Here is a 17801-nt window from a genome sequence, read left to right as displayed (position 1 = left end):
GTGAGAGGCGACGGGCCGGGCTGGCCATTCTTGTTGCCCCCCCAGCTCAAAGCCAGCACGTTGGAGTTCAACCCAGTGGACAACAGGGTAGCTTCCCTCCGCCTTCGGGTGGGGGAACGGGTCTTGACTGTAGTTTGTGCTTACGCACCAAATAGCAGTTCACAGTACCCACCCTTTATGGATACACTCGAGGGAGTACTGGAAAGTGTTCCCCCGGGTGATTCCCTTGTCCTACTGGGGTGGTTTGGGCATCTGGTTAGGGCATGTCCAACCGGTAGAAGGCCACGCGGAAGACCCAGGACACGTTGGGAAGACTGTCCCCCGGCTGGCTTGGGAACGCCAAAGTGGCCAAAGTGGCTGGGGAGAGGGAAGTCTGGGCTTCCCTGCTTAGGCTGCTTCCCCCGCGACCTGACCTCGAATAAGCGGAAGAAGATAGATGGATGGATTTGTATTACTATTAAATGATTATAGGTATCTTTATTGATTTATTTGAATTTATTTATCTGCATACAATGTGCAATGCTACATTTTCAATTACAGAAGTATTTTTTTCAAAACAGAGATTTTAAATTTGCACTTTATGAATCTCATTGTTGAGATTGTTTATTTGCATGCAATGTACAATTCTACATTTTTGTTTACTGTAGGGCTGCAACTAATGACTATTTCGATAGTCAACGACTATCTTGACAATTAGTTGACTAGTCGGATCATAAAGCGTACACCTATTTAATGGCTCTAATTTTTCCATCGACTTTAAGTGCACATCGCAGATGCTGACCACGCTCCAGATAATCACATGCGTCTTGTTTACATCATCACAATATTTGGTTTTGCAGCACGGTTATCGGTCATCCAAGTCTCTTTTCGGCGGCCAGATTTTCGGTGCATCACTCACTAGTCAATAGTGCACAAATAATAAGCTATATACATCCATTTATACTGTGACGACCTGCTGGTGGTAATAATTTATGTTTGTGTAGTTTTTATTTTATTGTCATTGCTCCCATGATCACGCATCCTACCTGAAAGGGGATTGGCCAAGAAAGGAAGTGTTGTTGTGTGTCTGGGGAAGCATGGAGACGTAAGTGTGTGCATTGGATCAGTAGAATTAGGCTGGTTGTTAGCATGAGATTGGCAATATAAGTTAAAAATAGCGTCGGATTTTGGATTCTTCCGAAGGCTACGATTCATTATTTTACTGTTAATTCGTTTTAATGTAAAAAACCCTTATTTTAAAGGTATGGTGGCTTCAAATTTGCTGTGGTGGCCCGCCACGATCAGTTACACTAGGGGAAACCCTGTTTAGCCGTTGGGAGTTCTACGGCGGTTTATCATTATGATGGTAATCATTACATCACTAGCATACAGTGGAACATGTTCATGTTGACTGATATCATAAGCGTTTAACATAACTGAAAAAGAAAATCGTTAAATGTAAATGTTTTCACATTCCCTTGTAAGTCCGACGAAAGACAAAAGAATGATAATTAAGGATTTTTTTAATCTTATGGCAGTTTGTAAACATGGTTTCTTCCATATGTGCATGTGTTTCAAAGTTTGAATTCTTATAATGTAGAAGTGTGCCATTAATCTTTTATACATGCGCATGTCATTCTCCCAGTGGATAACGATCTAAAAACATTTTTTATAAAAAATGGATGCACTTTGTTAGTTGATGAGGTGGAATGAAGGTAAGTACCGGTATGACTTAATTTCAAAGCTTACTTTGCACTGAACAACAAGTCACTGTGCTTTCTTTATTGCTGTGTACCTACAATCAACAGTATAGTTGTTGTCTTTTCACATTGCTTAGTTGTAATGATGAAATTAACAATTCAATGCTGGTTGACTGCAAGGTTTATCTGGCAGCAACATGCTGAGGCCTTTGTCCAGCAGTAGATCAATAACGGCTGATGATGATCATAATGAACGATACTTTAATATGTCGATAGGTGGACCCATTTTTTTTAATAGACAGAAGCAGTTTAACATGTATGTATGTATTGACGTAAATGGGCACTTTTTAATAATATGAACATAGACAAAGACAAAGGGCTAACTTATAATAAATGTGCCATTGCAGAGTGCGAACATAAAGTGCAAACATTAGTGAAAAAATAAGATTATGCACGAAAGGCCAATACTACACAAGGAACACACTACTGCTCACAGTATGTATAGAACATATGTCTTTGTCAATTAAAACGCTATTACATGCATTACTTATGTGCGCCTTTGAGAGGTGGATGGATACGGGGTTCCCTCGGTGTACGGCCGGTTCACAGCCGGCGAACGGTGGCAGGTGGCCCGCTCTGTTGGCAACCAATTTCAATTTGGATTATTAACTTCACGTCGCGGGCGAACGATGGCGGTTGGGGAAAGAAAAAAGTGTTTTTTATTGCTTAACTTGTCGCCACAGCTCGATAATTTGATTGGATGTGCACAACAACACAGCTTTGGCGTGCACTTTGTTTGTTGGTTTATGCATGCGAGAGCATTTCCAGGTTTGCGGGAACAAGTGGGAGGATGACTTGAAAACGGCGAGGCGTGCGGGACCCACATTTTTCAGGGTTAAAAGGTGGGTCACCCTACAGAAAAGAATGGCACTAATGTAATAATGCATTTATTTTTCTTAATATTTTCAGGAGCTACAGGTGACCGGCTGATCAAGTGTGAGTCACCCTCTCACTCACTCTTACTCGTTCTCACATGAGTCCATTGTCTTTTCGTCGCCCCCCTGGTGGTTGGCTATCTTTTGGTTGTGAATGTGCTTGAATTGATACGCGGCGGAGCCTGCCTTTTAAAATGGTAATACCTCCAGCAATCACCCTCATTTAATCGTAGCGCCCAAAATTGTGATCAAATTAAAATATGATTGATTGTGCAGCCCTAGTACTAGGTTAATCAGAATTCCACTCTCGTTGTGACCACTTATGCATTTATCACACTGCATTTTCTACAGACAGTGTGATAGCACTTTTTGGTACTTTTGTACGAGGCACAATATAGCCACATTTTGGTAGTAGTTCTCATCCTCTTAGGCCCCGTTTACACTAAGCCGTATAAGGCTATCCAGGGTAAATCACACCTAACCTTATCCGTGTCCACACACAACAATACCACTGTTTAAGACCCCCGGCCGCCTACGTCCGCCAGCGCAACGCGACCAAGTACGCATTCGCAAACACCCCCCTACCCCAAAAAATAGTCCGTCTGAGCGTCCATCTGCTCCAATCTCTCCAGTAGATGACTTTATTTCACTGTGAAGTTATTGTAAATAGTTTGCTGTGGATTTTATAGTTGTTTGCTGTGTTTTGTGTGCAAATTTTTTAATTAAAATGTTTCTCCTTTGAACAATATCCAGTGTTGTGGTATTTCAATTAACTCGAATTTAGTATGCTGTGGTGCCCTATTGTAGTGAATCACACCTGAGACATCATGCATGAATCACATCTTTAATCGACATAAGAAAGTAGAATATGCGATAAAGAACATTTTACAACAATTAATCTAGACGGGGACTACCCAAAGTATTGTTGTGGGTTGACACTGTTGTTGGGGTATTTTTTAGTGAGATATGGCATCAGGGGATCAGCTGGGTCATACAAAAAAAACAAGAACCGGATCTTCATCTTCCAGCAGTTGTTTGGGACACGAGGAGATGGTTCCATCTTTCAGTTGCACGCTAATCACGTGGAGTTAGCGAAGATGCGGCCATCACGCATGCTGCCTGGCCATTTCACAGTCACACTCATAAAGCAATATTTGTATCACACACTGGCTGTATCACATGCACGGGAGGAAGGGATAACGTTTTTTGGTAAATAGAATCACAGCTGACCCGGACATTTGAAAGTTCTCTTGCCGTCTGAGAAGTGTCGTATACGAAATAGCTGCAATCGCCCGTTGCCTTCTCTTAAGGTATTGATTTGTGATTTCCAAAAGCGCCTGTACATGTTCAAGAAGGAGAAACACGGTCATGTCTGGATGATCCTCCTCCATCTTTGTTATAAAGCTTACAATGACACGCTATTTTTGATGTCTCTTCCTGTGTGTAGTTCGGTCTTTCTGGTGTCACTTCCAGTGTGGGCGGGATCTTTCTGGCTTCACTTCCTCTCCGAACTCACTTTGTAAACGATCAATGAGTTCGTACAAAGTTAAAATGCCAGAGATTCAAGGATTACACGGCTGACTTACCCGTGTAAAAATTTGTCCGAGGAGAGGGACCTTAAACGCTGGTTTAGTGTGGCTGAATCGGGGCTTAGGCTAAATAATTATTTGTTTAAGGCGTGTAGACATGGCCTTAGACATATTATCTCTTGTATGTTATGTCCTATGGCTTGCTGAAACATACTAAACCATTGTGGTACTCTCCATTTGCAACTCTTCAGTAGTACTTTTACATTTTGGTTATATTTGCATGACAACAAATTTGGAATCTCTGCTCCTAGTACAGTAATTATTTTTTTAATTCCTTTTGTCAGCAAGTTTGTGACTTGTGAATGAAGACTTTGCTAATGCAACTATACTGCACGCAGCAGTGGTGCAGAATCTGCGCTGTTTGCTGGAAGAGCCAAACGCTAAAGCAGGGGGTGTCGCAAGCGTAGACCAGGGTTCATTTTTTACAAGTGCAAAAAATCAACACCAGAAATAGGGAACAAAGATCAAAAAGGTTTAATGTAGGCAGAAGTTGAAATGTTGACGCTAATAACACAAAGCTGACAAGCAGGCTGGTTTTTCTGTAAGTGTATCAAACTTGTTTGCATTTTGGATAATTTTTTTTTGGTCAACAGCTTGATTTTTTTTTTTTTTTTTTAGTAGCCCTTGTCATATTATAAAAATAAAATTATTTTTATTACTCTAATTTTAATTTGTCATCCGTAACACATAGCTACAATGTCTATTAGGAGTGTAAAGGTATTGTAAATACCGCTGTATTACAGTTTCAAAGTCTTCACAATAAGGCACTGACGGTATCAAACAAAAACTTGGGGTGTAATTTTTTTCTAGCACTTTAGCGTTGGCGGGGTTTGAAAATAAACTACATATTCCAGAATCCTCTGCGCACCGTTGAAAGCTGTAAGCAGGAAAGTGAAGTGTGTTTGTATTAGATGAGAGGAATTGTTTTTTGGACTTTTCCTGAGATTCATCAAAATGCATAACTGTTAGAGTTGTGTTGCTAAAAAACAAACAAACCCTGGTGAAAACATAAGCTTTTTGGCGGAGGTAAGAAAGTCTGCGGTCTGCAAAGCGTGCCACTTTAATCATGAGTTTCCAAGGCGACACGAGCCAGCCAGTCACGTCGCACCAAACGGAGGGAAATCACCAAAAAAAGCTGTACACTGCGGTAAATAGAAGTAAACTATCAGTTTAGAAAATGCTGTTTTTCAGAAAGATTTACTAACAATTTAACTTTTAATAACCTAAATACCTCACAAACTGTTACTTGGCTTTGCTCTTCTGGGTAATGCTTTATGAGTTGGCGACTTGTCTAGGGTGAACCTTTAAAAAGTAACAGTTGAAAGACAGTAAAGTGAACATCAGTTTCACTCAACTGTAAGTTTTTTTTAATGTTCGCTTGCAACAGTGGATGTTCCTGCACAATTCTTAGCACTTAAAAATAAATTTTTGTAGTATGATTAGAACATTTGAGCATTATGTTTGTGTTCAATTACAGTAAGTTCATTTATCCTAAATGTTCCCGGAACTTCATTTGACATATGGCATGTTTAAGTCTTTAAAAAACGTTTTGCGACATACATCACAATAATATCGTACCATGGCCTTAATACTGTGATGATATTGTACTGCGATGTTTTGATACCATTACATCCCTAATGGTAATGTTTTCTTTGTATCGCTCAGCATATGTTGACCGACATTGGATTGGTTTAAGCATCTTTAATGTACAAAACATATTGACGTTCCCGCCCCCACATTTAAAAAAAAAAATGTTATGCCTCGGTGCTTAATGCTTTTTACTAACATTCCTTCTTCAGCACTGAAAATGTTTCATAAATGTCTGCTTCGGATCTGTTTGCAGCATTGTAAGTGACGTACAGTATGTCAGTGGCACATTAGTTCATCTCCTGTGCTTTAGTGCTTGTTTTTCATGAGGCAGACGATGTCCCTGAGGCCCCCACGTTTGCCCTCATTCCTACTACGCAAATGCATGTGTGTGTTTGTTTCCGGAAGGCATTGGATGTACACTCGTACTTTCTTTCACATGTTGTCCTTGCACTTGCAGACCACCTCTGTTGCCTGACACAAATTATTGTAATAACCAAACGCATTAGTTACTGAGAAAACATGATCTTCCCCCTCCTGGTATAAGTGTGATTCTTGGAACATAAGGGCAGTGTAGCGCCGTAAATTGTGTAATTGTTTATATTTGCTAAAACTACCGGTAATAGGATATTTCAACAAGGGATGGGCGATATGGCTGAAAACTGTATTAAGATATAAGTGTTTTGTATTGGTCTATTGATAATTTTTGGTATTTTTTATGACTTATTGAAAATAAGGACCAGGAGAAAATATAATACATGTTAACCTTTATTTTTTAAATGCTACTTTCTTCTGATTATAATCCCCTCACAACCATGTAAATTAATCATTCAAAGTAAACAACATTTTTAAAGTCACACTGAACTCTTAACAATAATCTTTTAAAATTAGGGTACAAAATAAAGGAATACATAAGAAATGCTTAATAAAGTGTGACGAAATAGTGCAGTGTGTGAAAATGTAAACAACATGAATAACTACTTTTTTAGTATGGTCAATGGCGAGAAGTTAGTGTTACTGCTCAGGTGGGTGCGCCTCAGGTGGTCTGACTATGGTTTTAAAAAATCCAACAAACTGCCATACTGTCAATGTGACCTTTCCTGTTTTATCAACAATATATTTGCTCTCTGCATATTTTTAGTTTCTCTTTTCAACAGGGTTCCCACCAGCTTTCCAATATACTTGTTTGTGGCGGTGGGTACACAAACATGATGCGTGTCACTCCCACTGATCAGTGGTACCCCCCCGCCCCCGCGTTGTTCAGTTACCAGACAAGTGCCTTTGTTCATTCAACCAACCTTGGTTTGCAACTTTCGGTTTCTTTTAACATCCATCCATCCATCCATCCATTTTCTACCGCTTGTCCCTTTCGGGGTCGCGGGGGGTGCTGGAACCTATCTCAGCTGTATTTGGGCGGTAGGCGGGTTACACCCTGGACAAGTCGCCACCTCATCACAGGGCCAACACAGATAGACAGACAACATTCACACACTAGGGCCAATTTAGTGTTGCCAATCAAGAATTTTATTTTTTTTAAACGACATATCGAAGGCTTTTTCTGTTGATATCGATATGTCTACTGCGATAAATATTGATATGGTTGTATCGCCCAGCCCTATTTTGAACCTACAAATACAGTTGAAAGAAATAATGTTACACTTCAGTTATGCTTATAGTAACGGTTAGGTAGGGACCCGATCTAATCCAGTATCGATACTCTGTTACGATACCAGCGTAATTCACAGTTCGAAAATGTTCGATCCAATTGTACCATGCACTAGGGATGTAACAATTATTGGAATTAATGATACACAGCAGTAGAACTCCCTACGTTAGTATTACCGTTTCAAATTAAAATAATCGTATAACCGTGATTGATGAATAATGAACTATTAATACTGTTAATGTCCCTGAAGAAAAAAGGTAGCATGCTAGTTCCTCGCTTTCTTAAATTGCTTAAATATCTACAATAAGTGTTGACATAAATGGATTGATTTTTCATCAAAAGGACCCCTTTGGGCATCTTACATCAACAAACTGGGCAACCATGTTAAGCGGCCACCTACTATAAAAAGAACGCGATAAACCATTGTCAATGCTTTTAACCACCCGACTTTTTTGTTGACCAGTTTATATTTGCTTCTGGATTTTTTTGGGGTGGCTACATTTCAAGTTGTTGTATTGTTGAAACATTCACTTTCCACAAATCGAGTTGTTTTACATAGGCTCAGGGAATGACATTCTGTTAATGCACTGGAGATGCCAGGCGTGTTAAAGTTGTCAAGACTGAGAGGAGCCTTAAAGATACTAAATGTGTAGGGTGTAATTATGTCCGATGGGGGTTGTTGGGGATGCCCCCCCTCTGGTGTTGATGGTTTTCCTGGAATGTGGAGAATTTCTCAGGCTCCTCCTCGGACAAAGGCTGAGTCAGTACTCTTTCTGGTTCTTTTGGCGCTCGATCGTTCCAGTCCCCAAGGAGTGGTTCTGACGTGTCCTCAGCAGTTTGGATTTAAAGATAGGGATTGTTGAACTTTGTTCTGCCCAGCTTTTTCATTTTAATCAGCCCAATCCTGTGATACATTGGGTAGTCAGCATGGAGGCATGCAGAAAACATTTTTGTGGGGTAAACTTTCATAGCGCTTTACTTTGCAATTGTTCCCACAAATTATGCTGAAAGTTCTGATTTATAGTTTTAGCTTAGCTTTTTTTAATGTTGCATCAATTTAGCTGTTTTAAGGTCTACTATACGGCGAGGGCTGAGTGATTAATCAGAAAATAATCAAAAAAGATATTTAATGCTCTCGCTACTAATATACCATCACTTTTAAAATGCACTATTGGTTGTGTGAAGCATCAGTTCCCAACCTGTCTGCGATAAAGCAGCGTTATGGAGAAAAACTCAAACTCTAAATTCAAGCATCTTGCATGCTAAAGGAATTCTGTGCCAGTTGTTTGGACACACTTTGGCTACTATAAGAACGACTTTGACTAAAAAGTAGAATAATAGTTGACAGTGAGATAATTGTGCATTAACCAAAATCAAAGTAATTCATCGTGATATTGTTTTTGTGATTATTAAAATAATTCACATTTCTGCACATCACATTGTAGTGGGGACTATTTTCTGGGCGCAAATGAACATTTGATACTATTAGGATGGGCTGTACATAACCCTGTGCGATGTATTGATTTTATCAATATATTAGGTTTTTCTTTGCAGACGAATAAAAAAACAAAAAATCAACATTTTTCTCCACTTGCTCCGGCATACCTTTTGCCCTCATAAGCTTCCATAGCCGTCGCATGCCCCCTTACTTCTTTAGAGGAGATCCACAAGCCGAGCAAATGGCAATGCTAACATGAGTGAGATGTTTGTTTCAAAGAAAAGCTAAAATTCTTTAAAATAGGCAGCAGCACAACAAACTTATTTCAGAATCTGAAACAGCATCAAGCAGAGTGGGGGAAATGCAACTCTCAACAAGGCGAACAAGAATGCAACAACAACAATCTCTATCTTAAACGCATCTTTCTGTGGTGGAATCATTTACACAAGGTACCATTTGTGATGAGAAAAGGGGAACAATGGACGGAGTGATTACTGTGGCAGCCGCCCAGCACATCAAAACCGGACAGCACGTACATGCATGTGCTGCTGCAAAACTATTGTCGAATTTTAACACATTTATTCATCAATATCGTGATAATCATATATATATATATATATATATATATATATATATCTCCATGTTATACCCAATTATTTGCATATATTGTACACTACTTTGTTTATATTACAAAATGTTATTCAAGACAGAAGTTTTTTAGTTTGCACTTTATTGATATGATTATTATTTACTTCTAATGATTATTGGTATCTTTACTGATTTATTGGAGTTTAATTGTTTGCATGCAAATTTACAATAGGGGCTGGGCGATATTTAATATCCTGGGATTGACCCTCTTCCCCCTTAAAAAAACTCCCATCAATTTTCAAAGGTTAGTCCGATGATAGTGTGTGTCCAAGGTTTTAGTTTAGTGTCAGGGAAATATCACAGTATGACTGGTTGGTATCCTTGGCATAACTGCATCCTTTTAATCAGGGGTGTGCAAAGTGCGGCCCGGGAGCCATTTGCGGCCCGCAGCTTAATTTTTATTGGCCCGCGACACATTCTATATACAAACTAAACAGATCCCGAATTAGAACAAAAAACTATGAAAAATTCAACGGGACCAAATCCCTCAAAAATGGGACCTGAAAACCAAAATGGCCAACAACCTGAGCGTCTTACTGTATGAGGTCTTTGAATATTTCCACGTGTCCTGTCATGATGAAAAAGTGTACACATTTCTTGTGAGACATGATATGTTTTTGAGTGTACTATAACACCCAAAAGCGTTTCAATTGACGGTATAATAGCAATATTAGTAAATACAAGCTTACTTTAGAGCACAGTTAAGTGAAGTGAGTTATATTTATATAGCACTTTTCTCTTGTGACTCAAAGCACTTACATAGTGAATTTCAATATCTAAGTTACATTTAAACTGGCACTGGGAGCAGGTGGGTAAAGTGTCTTGCCCAAGGACACAGCGTAAGTTACTAGGATGGAGGAAGCGGGAATCGAACCTGGAACCCTCAAGTTGCTGGCACGGCCACTCTACCAACCAAGCTATGCCGCCATCGTTAACATAAAGACAAATAAAATCATTATTAAAATAATTATGAATTATTTTATTGCTTTGTTATCTATAACACAAAGCTAAGATGTAGAAGTGTTTTTCAAATGTTAGCTTATGTACACTTATGTTGTTTTGGTTTGAGTATTTTTCATATAAAAAATGTATAAAAGTGGCTCTCGCATCCTTCAATTTTTCTCTGTGTGGCCCCTCGCTGGAAAATGTTTCGACACCTCTGCTTTACAATATGGACATTTAAGACCTTGTCCACACGAACAAGGATACCGGTACTTTAAAAGCTTTGAAAACATATTCTTTGGAAAACGCTGGCCAGCGTGAAGAGGTTTAAAACTGTGTCTTGAGCATGTGTGTGTAGACGGCTTAAACTGTATGGCTTGTGTGCTGTTGGACCTCCAGCTGATGGGACAACTTTGACAGCAAGGCTCTTTGCTTTGTGTCCTAAGAAAGGGTCGATATTATCTCATGTTTGTAATCTTTGTTTAACAACAGATCATAAAGGTATTTACTTACTTGTTTGTTCCATTTGTGCATCAGTACATGGTGGTGCGACCTTGTGTGCACTTTATAACGCGCCTGGACAGATTTATTTCATGCAGCAGCACACATGCGCGCTTTAGGCACTTAAACAAACATTAATTATGTTTTCTGGGCTCCTTGTTAGTGTGAGCTGATTTCAAAGATAATGTACACATCACTGCCCAAGCAAGCAATTAATCACTATAGCGATGATTATTTGTGTTTAAGGCCTACTGAAACCCACTACTACCCACCACGCAGTCTGATAGTTTATATATCAATGATGAAATATTAACATTGCAACACATGCCAATACAACCTTCTTAGTTTAATTGCGCGATTGTTGGGTTTTACAGGAGCATACTCCCGTGTGCGCGCTTTAGGCACTTAAAAAAGCATTCATTCTTGGGCTCTATGTAAGCGTGGGCTGATTTTAAAGATACTGTACATGTCAGTACGTCTAATAAAACACTTCAATATATTGACAGAGGCATAATGCCACCAAGACAACTGTGGCTGCTTTTCCAGGCTTTGTATTGGACAAAATATGCATGACTGCAGGGGTATGCGTTTGCTTGTGGACAGAGACTGTTTTGAAACTACACTTTTGTGTCCTTAATAACTACTTGTATTGTTAGTTACGAATACCACAGATTTGGTTTTAAATATATGTACACATATTTGGCTCTTGTGCAAATTATATGATGCCATCATATTGGCAATGCTCCAGCCACTCCCCCACCGCCACAAGGATATTGGCAGCCTGTGGGAAACATTACTGTCCTATGATATTTTTCAAAAATTCAGAATTTTCATATGTGTGGATTTGAGCAGTTCTGATTCTGATTCCGATTTCCTCATTTTAAATCCTCATTTTGATTCTTCGTTTTGATTTTGGCTCTTCAAGGGGCGGTTTGCAACATTGCCTAGCAGGCACCAACTTTCCAAAATATTTTACACATTATATTGCGCCCTCCCAAGGCTTCTCGTAGGCAATTACATCCATGCGTAACGCATGTAAGCGCATTAGTTTTTTGGTGTTGTTAGCTAACGATAGCAATTTGGATAGCTATCGTGAGCTGTCATTGAATGTATATTCAATTATAACTACAACATAACTGCAAATTATATAAATATATATATATAATATAATCATAATATTTTATTAGAGCGTATCAAAACACAAATTGGTATGTCAGACTTAGCCCTGTTTTGGTTTAACTCTTATCTTACTGACAGGTTGCAGTGCGTCTCCCATAACAATGTGACCTCGGACTATGATAAGGTAATGTGTGGAGTTCCTCGGGGTTCGGTCCTTGACCCTGCCCTCTTCAGCATGTACATGCTGCCGCTAGGTGACATCATACGCAAATACGGTGTTAGCTTTCACTGTTATGCTGATGACACCCAACTCTACATGCTCCTAAAGCTGACCAACACGCCAGATTGTAGTCAGCTGGAGGCGTGTCTTAATGAAATTAAACAATGGATGTCCGCTAACTTTTTCAACTCAACGCCAAAAAAACGGAAATGCTGACTATTGGTCCTGCTAGACACCGACCTCTATTTAATAATACAACTTTAACATTTGACAACCAAACAATTAAACAAGGCGACTCAGTAAAGAATCTGGGTATTATCTTCGACCCAACTCTCTCGTTTGAGTCACACTTTAAAAGCGTTACTAAAACGGCCTTCTTTCATCTCTGTAATATCGCTAAAATTCGCTGCATTTTGTCCAGTAACGACGCTGAGATCATTATCTGTGCGTTTGTTACGTCTCGTCTCGATTACTGTAACGTATTATTTTCGGGTCTCCCCATGTCTAGCATTAAACGATTACAGTTGGTACAAAATGCGGTTGCAAGACTTTTGACAAGAACAAGAAAGTTTGATCACAGTATGCCTGTACTGACTCACCTGCACTGGCTTCCTGTGCACTTAAGATGTGACTTTAAGGTTTTACTACTTAAGTATAAAATACTACACGGTCTAGCTCCAGCCTATCTTGCCAATTGTATTGTACCATATGTCCCGGCAAGAAATCTGCGTTCAAAGGACTCCGGCTTATTGGTGATTCCCAGAGCCCCCCCCAAAAAATCTGCGGGCTATAGAGTGTTTTCCATTCGGGTTCCAGTACTCTGGAAAGCCCTCCCGGTAACAGTTCGAGATGCTACCTCAGTAGAAGCATTTAAGTCTCATCTTAAAACTCATTTGTATACTATAGCCTTTAAATAGACCCCCTTTTTAGACCAGTTGATCTGCCGTTTCTTTTCTTTTTCTCCTCTGTCCCCCTCTCCCTTGTGGAGGGGGTCTGGTGGCCATGGATGAAGTACTGGCTGTCCAGGATTGGTCATACGGATGTACCAATGTAGACGTTTCATATCACGTTTATTGTGACTAAAATGATCACAGATATCATTAGGGATTTAACAACATCAAAATCTTGCACTATGATATTATCACGTTATTAAGGCCACTATATTACTGTGAAATACACCCCCCATCCCAAAAAAAAGACGACTTGGTAAAAACGCCAAAGTGTATACAATTAAGTGACAGGGATGTTTAGGATAAACACACTTACTGTAATTGATGACAAATATAATGTTGTAAAAGTTTATAGTCATAATTATTACTACAAACATGTCTTTAAGTGCAAAAAATTGTAGGGAAACATCCACTGTTTCAAATATCTGACAATTTAACTTTTAATAACGTAAACACTGTACCTCAAAAATGTATGTTTAGGTACACTGGATTCATATTTTCCAGGTGATGGTTTATCAAGTACCTTCTAATATTTTCCTGCAGTATGCAAAGTATGCGCTCGGACCGGACGCCTTTCCTCTGCGGTGGTGCACCGTGACTCGCTGCATTTTGTACTAACTGGTTCTTGTGGAGGGATGACTGATTTAGCCGACTATAGAGGGCATTAGAGCAGTCCAGTCTAGAGCTGATGAGGGCATGAATGGCTTTTTCAAAGTCTGCCCTCTGCAAAATAGGCTTCACTTTTGTCAGAAGCCTCAGCTGGAAAAAAGCCACAGAGTTAATTTGTTTTTATAATTTAAGGTGCCTGTCAAATATCACACCCAAATTTTTCACAGCACGAGTGAGGGTTGGGGTGCTTAAGCTGGGTGCACTATGACATGCATCAAGGCTAAGAACAATGTACTGTGTTTTTGCTTTCATTTAAATGCAGAAAATTATATGACAGCCATAGTTTAATGTCAATGAGACCGCTGGGGAGGGAATGGAGTGCATTTCTGTCACTTAACAGGACATCATCAGCATAAAAGTGGAAGTTAAGAGTGTATTTGGATATGATTGAAGCTAATTGGAGCATGTAAAGAGAAAATAGAATAGGCCCAAGGATGGAACCGTGGGGTACGCCAGAAGAAAGTGGAGCAACTGTTGAGGAGAGATCATGAATCATTACTGAAAAGGACCTTTGGGAGAGATATGAGGAAAACCATCTTAGCACAGATCCACGTAGGCCAACGCAGTGCTCCGGGCGATGAGAACTGCATGGTCCACAGTGTCAAAGGCAGCTGTGAGATCCAAAAGGACAAGCACAACAGCATTTTTGGTGTCAAGGGTAATAAGAATTTCATTTTGGACATTAAAGTAATGCTGATTCTGTGCATCTTAAATCCTGATTAAAACGTGTCAGCATTATCATTGAGGGACAGATATGGCTGAAGTTGTTAGAGTTTTTCCATGATCATGGACAAAAAAGGGAGATGTGAAATTGGACGGAAGTTGGATTAAATGGATGGGTCGAGATTATGCCTGAAGCAGCTGTTAATAAGAAGACCAACGCTCAGACCAACGGTGTCCACAACCTCCAGCATTATTTTAGCAGGTATAATATCTAGAGGACAGCCAGTGGGGTTTAATTGCTGGGCTGATGTTTTTAAGATGAGAAATTGAAATTGATTCAATATTCTTAAAAATATGCTGAACGGGAGGACCAAGTAGGGAAGTAGTTGGGACCTTTGGGATTGATTGCCTGACAGACTGGACCTTATTAATGAAAAACTGTTGAAATGCATCACATGTGTGCTCAGGTACAGCAGTAAAAACAGGTCTAAAAACAGAGTTAATAGTAGGGGTGTAACGGTACACAAAAATTTTGGTTCGGTACATACCTCAGTTTAGAGGTCACGGTTCGGTTAATTTTCGGTACAGTAAGAAAACAACAAAATATACATTTTTTGGTTACAGTGGGGCAAAAAAGTATTTAGTCAGCCACCGATTGTGCAAGTTCTCCCACTTAAAATGATGACGGAGGTCTGTAATTTTCATCATAGGTACACTTCAACAGTGAGAGGCAGAATGTGAAAAAAAATCCATGAATTCACAAGGAATTTTAAAGAATTTATTCGTAAATTATGGTGGAAAATAAGAATTGGGTCAACCATTCAAAGCTCTCACTGATGGAAGGAGGTTTTGGCTCAAAATCTCAGGATACATGGCCGCATTCATTCTTTCCTTAACACGGATCAATCGTCCTGTCCCCTTAGCAGAAAAACTGCCCCAAAGCATGATGTTTCCACTCCCATGCTTCACAGTAGGTGTGGTGTTCTTGGGATGCAACTCAGTATTCGTCTTCCTCCAAACACGACAAGTTGAGTTTATACCAAAATGGATACATGGATGATACAGCAGAGGATTGGGAGAATGTCATGTGGTCAGATGAAACCAAAATAGAACTTTTTAGTATAAACTCAACTTGTCGTGTTTGGAGGAAGAAGAACACTGAGTTTCATCCCAAGAACACCACACCTACTGTGAAGCATGGGGGTGGAAACATCATGCTTTGGGGCATTTTTTCTGCTAAGGGGACTAAATATTTTTTTGCCCCACTGTATTTATTTACCAAATTTGTAAACAATGGCATAACATACATATACACACAGGGTCCATTGCCAGGGTTAATACATATATAACCTATATAAAATAAAAACTAAATAAGTTAAGGCTCAGAATGGTTTCTTAACAAAACCTTTCTACATATAAAGTGCTTTTTTTGAATGATTGATTGATTGAGACTTTTATTAGTAGATTGCACAGTACAGTACATACAATTGACCACTAAATGCTATCACCCCAATAAGTTTTTTAACTTGTTTAAGTCGGGGTCCACGTTCATCAACACCGCCCACCGTTTTATGTAGACATGGTCCATAAATATTGATGTTAAAGATTTATTTTTTTGTGAAGAAATGTTTAGAATGAAATTCATAAATCCAGATGGATCTCTATTACAATACCCAAAGTTGGCACTTTAAGTGGATGATTACTTCTATGTGTAGAAATCTTAATTCATAATTGAATCACTTGTTTCTTTTTCAACAAGTTTTTAGTCATTTTTATATCTTTCTTTCCAAAAAGTTCAAGAAAGACAACTACAAATGAGCAATATTTTGCACTGTTATACAATGTAATCAATCAGAAACTGATGACATAGTGCTGTATTTTACTTCTCTATCTGTTTTTTTCAACCAAAAATGCTTTGCTCTGATTAGGGGGTACTTGAATTAAAAAAATGTTCACAGGGGGTACATCACTGAAAAAAGGTTGAGAACCACTGTGTTATGAGAGTAGCGTATGTGTGTGTGTGGCCCTTTTAATATGTGACAGAATGTGACGTCAGTGAGTGTGCGGGCGAGCGAGGTGAGGGAGCGATAGAGCGCAGGAGTGGCTAGTGTTTTGTTGGATTGGCTATGTGCAAGACCTCAATACAGCCACGATATGCAACTAATCGCTGGACTCTTCATTTACCTTGGAGCCCGGAGTTGTGGAGACCCACTGCCGGGTAGAGTGAAGGGTTGTGCTCGCAAGGGAGACACTATGGGAGCCGGAAGCAGGAAACGTACAACACATGTTTGACGTGTTGTCAGAAACAGCTGCTGAACAATCTTGGCAATCCTCTGTCCTTCATTGTTGTATCGCGCAGCCAAAGTGTTCCCCAACGGGAGATTTTAACGAGGCAGGAGGGTCTTCCAGCTCTGGCTTTAACATGTTGTCCTAGCCTGCTAGCTGCTAGCATGTCTACTCGTTCGGTACACCTCCGAACCGAACCGAAATCCTCGTTCCGAAAGGGTTCAATACAAATTCACGTACCGTTACACCACTAGTTAATAGTGTTAAAAAGATCTCTGGGGCGATGATAATTGCTGCTGATGATGTTGGATAAATATATAGGGCACTCGTGGATTCATTTAGCTAAGGGTCAGGAGCAGATTTGGTGACTTTGTCCCTGAAAGGAGCAACAGAGTCCAAGATCTGGAAGCATTTTGAGTGTAAAGAGGGGAGGGAACTTTTAGGGCATATGACAGGTCCTGGGTCAGTTTCTTGGAAAGAAGCAGCAAAATCAGTGGCTGTAGAGGAGGTGATAATTTGGCGATTGCAGGAAGGAACAGGCTTGGTTTGAGGTAGAGGTGCTAGAGCTTCAAAGCAGATGAGTGAATGATTTGAAATGGGTATATTACAAACATCAATACCAGGCAAAGACAGTCCATGGGAAATGATAAGATTCGGTGTGTGCCCAAGCTGATGAGTCAGGCAGGCTATGGATTGAGACGGATCCAAAGATTCTAATAAAGAGTTAAAATCTTTCGTAGCTGATCAGAGTTGCCTTCGACATTGATATTAAAATCCCCACAGATCAATATTTGATCAAATTTTAGCATGTGGGAGAGTGGCCGTGTGCAACCCGAGGGTCCCTGGTTCAATCCCCACCTAGTACCAACCTCGTCATGTCTGTTGTGTCCTGAGCAAGACACTTCACCC

General features: G+C 39.7%; 1 protein-coding gene across 5 annotated transcripts in view; it reads left to right on the top strand.

The window, feature by feature from the left end:
• sbf1 (SET binding factor 1) overlaps positions 1–17801 on the top strand; it is a 115247-nt gene that overhangs the window by 19695 nt on the left and 77751 nt on the right. For 4 of the 5 annotated variants that reach the window (XM_061913264.1, XM_061913265.1, XM_061913262.1 and 1 more), the window contains exon 2: positions 2649–2675. The exons of the other annotated variant lie outside the window; for it this stretch is intronic. In XM_061913264.1, the coding sequence (XP_061769248.1) occupies positions 2649–2675 (27 nt within the window). The remainder of the gene's footprint in view (positions 1–2648; positions 2676–17801) is intronic. 5 annotated transcript variants of the gene reach the window in all.

This window comes from Nerophis ophidion, linkage group LG10 (assembly GCF_033978795.1).
Source record: "Nerophis ophidion isolate RoL-2023_Sa linkage group LG10, RoL_Noph_v1.0, whole genome shotgun sequence".
NCBI lineage: Eukaryota > Metazoa > Chordata > Actinopteri > Syngnathiformes > Syngnathidae > Nerophis > Nerophis ophidion.
This window is presented reverse-complemented; position numbering and strand designations above follow the sequence as displayed.